The sequence below is a fragment of the Akebia trifoliata genome, chromosome 7 (genome assembly GCF_017979445.1).
Source record: "Akebia trifoliata isolate Shusen 1 chromosome 7, ASM1797944v1, whole genome shotgun sequence".
Taxonomy (NCBI): Eukaryota; Viridiplantae; Streptophyta; class Magnoliopsida; order Ranunculales; family Lardizabalaceae; genus Akebia; species Akebia trifoliata.
Genome location: NC_141381.1, coordinates 314302 through 323252, shown reverse-complemented (window position 1 = coordinate 323252; position 8951 = coordinate 314302). Strand labels below are relative to the sequence as shown.

General features: G+C 36.2%; 2 protein-coding genes across 2 annotated transcripts; one reads left to right on the top strand and one right to left on the bottom strand.

Moving 5' to 3' along the window:
• Positions 1-384: 384 nt before the first annotated feature.
• Positions 385-1867, top strand: LOC147397814 (high mobility group B protein 7-like). Its single transcript, XM_086446826.1, has 7 exons — positions 385-575; positions 722-804; positions 948-996; positions 1074-1211; positions 1300-1357; positions 1468-1599; positions 1695-1867. Exons 1-7 carry the CDS (start codon positions 463-465, stop codon positions 1725-1727), a joined length of 606 nt encoding a protein of 201 aa, XP_086302952.1. The 5' UTR covers positions 385-462; the 3' UTR covers positions 1728-1867.
• On the bottom strand, positions 1429-3932 carry LOC147397813 (Leucine-rich repeat (LRR) family protein). The gene has a single exon (XM_086446825.1). It carries the CDS (start codon positions 3861-3863, stop codon positions 2055-2057), a length of 1809 nt encoding a protein of 602 aa, XP_086302951.1. The 5' UTR covers positions 3864-3932; the 3' UTR covers positions 1429-2054.
• Positions 3933-8951: the final 5019 nt, after the last annotated feature.

The following is an 8951-nucleotide window of genomic DNA, read 5'->3' as shown; positions in this document are numbered from 1 at the left end:
CTTAGGCCTTCCATCACATCACCTTAGAACAATTGAAATGGGCTGGGCCTAGGCTTAGCTTTTGATAATTTTGAATGGGCCCAAATAGTGGCCATATATTTGTGGCACGTGATAGAGTTTATTCACTCTAGTCTCTAGAGTGTAGACCGACCGGAGGAAAGGTAAACCACCCGGTTCGATTTCAGCTTGCCATGAACCGTTTAGCGGGTCTGGCGCACATAAAGATGAGCAGGAAAAAAAAAAAAAAAATCTAGACCGTCAAACAATTGAGAAATCAACAGTCGTTAATGAACCAAGTCATCGATCCAAGTCAAATCATTTAAAACCTCGCGCCTTTCGTGGCCAAAAATATATAAAACTTTCCCTCCTAAATCCTCATCTTTTTAAACCGCAAAACCCCCTAAACCTTGAGAAGTGAAAAGTCTCTCTCTCTCTCTCTCTGTCTCTTGTGTTGAAGAAAAAATGGCGATCGCGTCTTCGAAATCGAACCCAACAGCCCCAGGAACGCGAAAGAGGGTAGAAGTGGAGACAAGTTCTCTGAAACGCGCCAGAAATGGAAGCGCCTTCACTAGATGGTAAATCTTTCTTCAGTTTTTGAATGATTTTTTGGAAAATTAATTTTTCTAATAAATCCTTTATAAGTGTGGAGAGTGCCTATTTTATTGGGGTGGTTTTGTTCTGATTTGAGATTTTTGTATTTTTGGATTATATACATAAACAGTGAAGAGTGTAACAAAGATGTTCCAGTTGTTCTGATTGATATGCACAGTTGCAGCCTTGATTCTAAGATTAAGATGAATTTGGGTACTTCTCTATTCCCACCATTAATTAATTAATTATTTATTTATTTATTGAAGATTAAGAGCAAACCCACCTTAGTGATTCAAATGTATCGGATGAGATTGACAATAAACGTTTAATAATATGAATTTTCTTTAATTTTACAGAGGCCCATGATGTTGAAAGAGTCACAGAAGCAAAGAAACCAGCACAAAGGTATACTCCTTATTTTTTCTTAATTTTGTTGATTGATTTGGGTAAATTTTTCTTATATAAAATAATAATAATAATAGGGCGAAAGGGGAATCAGTAGGATCGAAAACAAAGAGGAATAAGAAAGCATCATCGCCAGTACCTAAAACAAAGAAGAATAAGAAAGTAAAAGATCCCAACATGCCAAAGCGTCCTCCGACTGCTTTCTTCGCCTTCATGTATGTATTTTAACTTGTTTGATGAGTTGACTGTTAATTTGTTGTTGTTTAGTTTGATTTTTAACTTACAATAATGTTTTGGTTGTAGGGATGATTTTAGGAAATCATTCAAGGAAGCAAATCCAGACAATAAGAGTGTTTCAGTGGTACTTTTTTTTGCCCTCTTTTTGAAATATTTTCTATTATATATTGGCTTGGTTTGATATATATATATATATTTTTAATCTTCCTTTTCTACATTGTAAATGTAAAATAGGTAGCAAAGGAAGGTGGTGAGAAATGGAAGTCTATGACAGAAGAGGAGAAAAAGCCTTATTTGGATAAAGTTGCTGAGCTTAAGGCAGAGTATGACAAGGCTATGGAGAAATTCAACTCTGAAGATGCACAAGTAATATATGTTTCAATTCATTTTAATATTCTACTTTTATATATATTTTTTAATACTTTCTAACAATGTGTTTCTCATTTTGTCACATTAATCAGGAACAAGAAGGTTCAGAGAAAGAAGAAGAGTAGTTGGTAGTGCTATAATGATGATGTTGTGTTACAACTCATTTGGGTCTTTTTTTTTTGTTTTGTTTTTGTGAATGAGTCATCTTTTGTAAAATGTTGAATCTACTTTAGAGAACTTTTTATAATAGCAACAATTGAAGTCAGTTTATTATGTTCATCAATGTGTCATCTCTCACATTCTCCAATAAATATTTTACTAAAGCACAATAAATTCCCATATTCTCTAGCCCTCTAAACAAGCATAAAACTTAAAAAAGACAGATAAAAGAAGGAATGCTTTAAGAAAAAGTAAACAAGAAATAATTGTTGCAAAAAAGAAGGAAGACAGCCTCATTCCATCTGTTGTGTCAGCTTCCTACCCTTCTTGCAAGGTGGCATGGGTTTGCCACATAAGCATTGGTTGTGGGCATAAGCAACCAAAGGAAGCATGTTGAATGGTCTCCCCTGTGGTATCTCTCCACATAGTCTGTTTGCTCTGAAGTTTGCATACCTAAGATTGCTTAGCTTTAACAAGCTATCAGGGATCTTACCAGTAAACCCATTGATGGACAAGTCCATCCATTGCAACCCCATCAATTGTCCTAAACTTGTTGGAATGGTGCCATTGATTTGGTTTCTTGAAAAATCCAACTTTTTGAGTTCAATCAGGTTTGATATTGAACTTGGGATTGGGCCTATAATCTTGTTGTTTGACAAATTAAGTGATTTCAACCCTGAAATCACTACTTCATTGAATTCGGGAACACCACCTGTTATTTGATTGTTTGAGACATCGACAACCTCAAGAAAACTGCTTATGTTGCTCTGTAATAGCCTTGATAGAGACCCATAGAGTTGATTGGAGTGGAGATCAATAGAAGAAACAACTTCTGGCATTTTAATCTCTGAAACATCATATCTTAACTGGTTGTTTGAGATCTTGACCTTCTGCAAATTTGACATGTTTGTGAAGAAATTTGAAATACCATCTGTGAAGTAGTTATCAGAGAGATCTATAGAGTTCAAGGAAGACGGTTTTAGGAAGTTAGGGAGAATTCCTTTGAGGTTACAACCAGCAAGGTGGACTTCTGTAAGTCCTCTCTTTCTGATCCAATCAGGAACTATACCTAAATTGTATTTGTTGTAAGACAGATCTATAGACAACAGAGAAGGGATTCCCTTTGCAAAGGTACCTGATAAAGGATCTGATAACCCATTCCATGACAGATTAAGGTACCAAAGATTCTGTAATCTCGAAATTGATTCTGGAATCTGACCTGAAAGACTATTGCCACTCATAGAAAGACTTCTGAGAGATTTTAGGTTCCCAATCTGATCTGGGATTCTTCCTGATAGCTGGTTATGGCTCAAATAGACGTCTAAAAGATTGATTAAGTTGCATAGGGAATTGGGTATCTGCCCTGAGAATCGGTTATTGGAGAGATCCATAGAGGTCAGGTTTCGAAACTGCCCTACAAAATCTGGGATGAATCCAGATAAAAGGTTGTAGCTAAGATCAAAAGATTGCAAACTGAAGAGGTTTTTGAAGTTGGGTGAGATTTGGTCAGTTAAGGAGTTCTTAGCTAAATTTATCTGAAGGAGGTTATGAAGGTTCCCTAAACTTGGAGGAATTTGTCCCTTTAATCTGTTCCCACTCAATGAGAGGATTTTGAGTAAGGGCAACTGACCTAGACTTGTAGGTATGGACCCTTCAAGGGTGTTGTCTTCAAGAACAAGTTGGGTGAGGTGGGTTAGCTTTGAGAAAGTTTCTGGAATGTTGCCTCCAATCTGTTTCATCCCACTTATCACAAGTACCTGCAAGAACTGGAGACTACCCAGAGAAGGAGATAATGTGCCCTTCATGTATAGAGCATTGTCCCTATCTGAGGGTCTCTGCAACTGTAAACCAATCACTCTCCCTGTCTTGGTGTCACACTGAATACCCTCCCAATCTCCTCCACAGCAATCTATACCAATCCATGATGATAGAATATCTGTTGTGTCCTTGAAGATTTTAGCTTTGAAGCTGAGAAGGGTAGCTCTGTCTGTTTCTGAGCAAGCTTGGGTCTGGGAACCTGTTTGAGCTAGGGTTTTTGAGATTGGATCACATAATGAAAAAATGAAAACAAGCCTGATGAGAACCCACTTCAAATTCTGCATTTTGGGAGGTGGTGGTGGGTTTTGATCTGTTTTGAATTGGAGTCGGGACTTTGAGGTGAAAGTATTTAAAAAGGAAGAAACAAAAAAGCTAAAACACCAGCACATGTGAGCTTATTTCTTGACTTTGGGTGAAAGATTCATAATGACAAAAGAGTATTAGAAGAACGAAAAAGAATGATTTTTATTTTTTGTTGACTTCCCTCATAATATGAGTTGGACTGGACCTGTGTTGGTAGCGAAAGAGAGGTGGATGGATCTGGTTTGACTTGGATCACTTACCGAGTTGGTCAAGGTATTAACCAACATTAGAGCCAAAATGGTCCATGAACGTTTGGCAATCCTCAAGTGTATACTTGTGGACAATAGTCAACTTTGCAATCTCAAATTCAAGATCCAAACATGCTCTTAAGGCTTTGATGGAGGGATGTGAGGGTGACTTTGGATTATCGATGCTTACCTAATTGGAGTTTATCCTTCATGAGCTCAAATTTTGGACATTTTAGAATTCTCAAAAACCACATATTCCCACTGGTTCACGTGCACATGTAGTGAAAGGAATCCTAGAGTGACATGACAAGGGTATTTTTATAATTATGAAATGTCTTTCAATAATTTGTGGTCTCATTCCACCTAAAAAATGTCGGTCTCCAACTCATACTCAATTTTCCACACATTCAATCTTATATCAAATTGCTGTCTATATAAATTAATATGGAAATATCATGAGTAGGAATAGTTTTTAAATCATCTCGAGTTGAATTATGAAGTTTTTCTTTCCTTTGCTTGGCAAGTGAGATACAAGTCAGTAATTAGTGGGTGAAAGGTGGGTTTTGAACCTTTGTCGGGGTAGCCACACATAGAATTTAATTAACTTAGCAAGTTGGCACCTTCAACTGAACTATGGAGTCAAGTTCTAAGTTATTTCAATTTTATTCTAATCTCGGTTGAGCTTTCATCCATTGCCAAACACCCCCATAAAACCATTGTTTTGAACTCTACCATGTTCTAATTAAACCAATGAGAGGTATGACCATACCTAATCAATAATCTCACCCCTTCAATCGACACAAAGAGTTAGTAATTAATGGGTGGAAGGTACCCTGATAGGCAATGACCACATCTTTCTCGTGTGGGGTCACCACACTAATATGATAAGATGGATTGGGTGAATTCAAGTTTGTGTGGACTACATCACTTGCTCATGGCACGTGTATAATTAATGGTGAACAATCTTGATGACTATTTATTTGGATGGAAAACAACTAGAGGCTTTTCTAAGTACCTATAATAAACTTGTAAGTACATTCCCATCCAGGAAAAATAAAGCTGGCAAGGATGGAGGGGTAGGCTAGTATTGGAGTCCAACTGGATGTTAGATTTTTAGGACGAAATACCAATCTTAAAAGAAATTAGGAGCAAAGAGCAAGTAATTATTTCCATAATCTTGCTAAAATTATGAGAAATGGTCATAAATTATGATGACAAGAAGCCAAAAGTTGCATTTGCTTCGTTAGGGGTCGTAGTGTATGTAACAAGCGTGTACACTACATAGTGTCATGTTGTGTCTACGTCATAGAGTCGTCCATGTGTCTCCTTATGCATGTATGTTGTTAATGGGATCTTGTGTTGGACTTGGGTCACCTTTAGGCTATGTATAATTGCACTCAAATTCTGATGCTCTCTTCTAGAAATGGCTGAATGGATTAACATCATCTTTAAGGAAATGAGTAAATCTTCAAGCCCAAGCACGACCCCACGAACACGGACGAAGTTTCGTTTAATACAAGCAAGTCCAACATGCCTTGTTAACAACAATGTCACAAGTTGCACAACTTGTGATATGTAAGTTATCATCATATTAATAAAAGCTTCTTTAGGAAACTGTCCAATCACTGTTGCCTTAGCATTTCTTGTATGTGTCAGGAGGTGGGGGTTGCGGCCAAGACCACATCTGAGGAAGTGGAGTTATTGACTTCGAATCCCCCCCTTTGGGCCACTCAGGGATTTATCCCTGAAAATACATGGTGCGTGTGTGGGAAGGGAACTGCATACATATACAAGGAATAGTCGAGTGCTCTAAATGGCCTTGATACAATGATATAAAATAAAATAAAGGCGGAGGAGAGGGGTGGTTGAGAGACTTATAGGTCACTACCTATAATTGATTAGAAGGAACATGGGACAATGATCTATTGACAGAAATAAATGGTTGACCACAAATTTTTTGAGATAAGATTTTGACATAGTAACACAAGTACGCAAATATCATGTGGAGAGTAAGCGTGGGCAATTGTCCGTAGGTGGAAGCATGGAACATGATCCATAACTTTGGGATTGGCATTAATATATGACGAATCCAACCATCTCAACATTGCTTCCTTGGGCTTAGGACTGCTGTAAATTGTCTACAATTATGCTACTAGCTAAAAACCCGTCACATAAATCACTATGGGTATGTATATTATTGTGCATTTTCTTCATTGTTTACACCTTCCAAATGTTTTCTTACCCAAAAACCAAAAACCCACTCTACATTTTTTTTTATCAAATGATCGATTTCTTCTATAATTTTAGGCCCCCATATCTTCATTTAAGAGATCGTGGCAAAATGTTACAGAATTGCAAAAATTCACAACCGTCGTTTTGCTCAAATGGATTACCACATACCTTTGCCATGAATGTAGTTGCAACTTGGACATCATTTAAAAAAAAAAAAAAAAAACAAGAAACATTCCTAAACCAAAATAATTAGGAGTAACATTTTCCTTACTCTCTAAAGATTTTCAGCCTTACCAAGGGTTGTTTTGCTCCATTGGATTACCACATTAGCAAATCCAACACCAGCCCTCTAAATTCCATTGAAAAACTCAGATTAAAAATTGATTTTTTATAGAAAAAAGATTTGGGCTTATCTACAACCCTGATATAGATGCATGGGATCATGTTCTTAGATGGCACAAGGTGAGCCCAAGGACCCTTAGTAAAGGGTGAAATCCTTGCAAAGACTGGTTGGAATCAATAACTAATGCACATCTTCTCATACTTTGAGATTGATATATGTTTGGTTGCAGAAAAATAACATGCATGTGTAAAAATTATCCATGAAAGGTTTGGAACTGTAAAATAGTGTGGAAGAATGACAATGGATGTTGTCAGTTTCGAAACACTTGGCAGAAGCTGGAAGTTAGCATTTAGTGGAAGTCATGTTATCATCAATTGCATCCCCTAGTGCTCCCTCCACAAACTTCAGGGACTCAATGATTAAGATGTGGCCCATAGGTAAAAGTCAGCTCTTTAATCACTGGTTTCCATTACAACCAATTAACAAACAATATATAATAAAGCAAGCTTACATGAGACACACCAATGCCCTCAAAACACTTCATTTTTCTTTATTCTCTCCAAAACTATTGTAACCTGAAATTTTGGACTCCATCCCATGATTCCCGAGCCCATGATTTCTCCCTACCTTTGGTTCTTTCCATGTAGATTATGTTTTAATCTACAATAATCCATAACATTAAACCAGATTATTTCGAAGTTAAAATTATACTTCTTGATAAGTACTGTGACAAGAAAATTACTCAAAGTTCTCTTTCTTTACAATTTACACCTCAAAAGTACAACACAAGAGAGAAGTACAAAGCCAAATTTCATGGAGTTCTGGACAAGAAAATTACTCAAATTTCATAGAGTTCTCTCTTTACAAATTACACCTCAAAGTACAAACAGAAGAGAGAAGTACAAAGCCACAAAAAAATTAGAAAGTACTTCATCAACAAAAACTAAAGACTTACAGAAACGCATGCAGTAAAATTCATCATAAATCTTATGAAGATCTAGACATAAGACATAAGCTTGGGAGGGATAGACATAAAAGAAGAAGATGGAAGATTTGACTAGAATGTAAACGAGGATGATAGAAAGAAACGGTATAGAGGGCGGCCATGAAAATTATCTTAAGAGTAATAAGTCTTGCAAGATCAAGAAATCTTGCAAGATTAGTATAATAAAAAAAATAAAAATAAAAGATAAAATAGAGAAAGTGAGCTCAATGGGGATAGCACCAGCAGTAAAAACTCATAAACCATTCCTTCCATTTACATTTCTTGTATGTAACAAAACCAAAGTGCAAAGATGATGCACATGAATCTCTTGCTAGTTTAAAAATCGAGTAGAACTCCATGACAAGCAAAGATGAAAGAAAGAGAATATATGGAACAAAGGGATATGGTTATCAATGAAGTGACAGAAATAGGTACTTTGAGATGTTATTTTGAACTTTGAAGAGATGGATGGAGTTTATATAAGAGTTGAGATTGAGAGATAAATGAAAGGAGAGAGAACCCAACATTCCTATTCCGCGTGTGTAGTTGCATCAGAGAGAAAAGTAAAGCATGAGCCTATCAACATTGAAGTAAAGAAGTAAACCCCAAGAACCAGAAAAAGGTATCTGATTTGAAAGGAGGTAGAAAGTACAAGTAACAGTAGGGGAGTTATGAGACTTACCCATCAACAACACACTATAGTAAAACACTCTTACATGTTTTACTTTCACGCAAACAAGAAGAATCTGCACTTACCCATCTCTTGTATGAAAAACTTTTTTGATTCTGACTTGTCATGGAACTCCCAGTATAACTCTTTATGAGGTAATAGTTCCTGAACTAACTAAGAATAGTAAGAACGATTGTAATTTATAACTTTTGAATTCGTGAGAAAAAAAAGTATATCATTCAAACTTCAAAGTGCATATTGTAATTATTAATCTTAGAGGAACTGAGCAATCTAAAAGAACAGAAATTTTTTTTCTGAGAACTTCTATTGCCACACCAACTTTTACTAAGAACACACCAAACTGGTGCTAATTAATGATATTATATGAATTGGTGTGCTATTAATAAATGTTGCGTGCGACAATAGAACCTTTTTTTTTTTCGAAATTGTACCAAGAAACTTAAAACCCAAAATGTCAGATTCCCTGGCATGAGTATCATTTTTTCAGTTATTAGATGGATGTTACTCCTGCAAACATAAAATAACTTTCGAAGCAAATAAGTGATAAAAACAAAAACAAAAAAACTTTGC

What these genes read in the sequence shown, in the direction of transcription:
- LOC147397814 (XM_086446826.1), top strand. Translation starts at nt 463, where the DNA reads ATGGCGATCGCGTCTTCGAAATCGAACCCAACAGCCCCAGGAACGCGA. An exon ending in TAAGATTAAGATGAATTTGG is followed by an intron (nt 805 to 947) that starts GTACTTCTCTAT and finishes TTAATTTTACAG; the next exon opens with AGGCCCATGATGTTGAAAGA. An exon ending in TCAACTCTGAAGATGCACAA is followed by an intron (nt 1,600 to 1,694) that starts GTAATATATGTT and finishes CACATTAATCAG; the next exon opens with GAACAAGAAGGTTCAGAGAA.
- LOC147397813 (XM_086446825.1), bottom strand. Translation starts at nt 3,863, where the DNA reads ATGCAGAATTTGAAGTGGGTTCTCATCAGGCTTGTTTTCATTTTTTCA.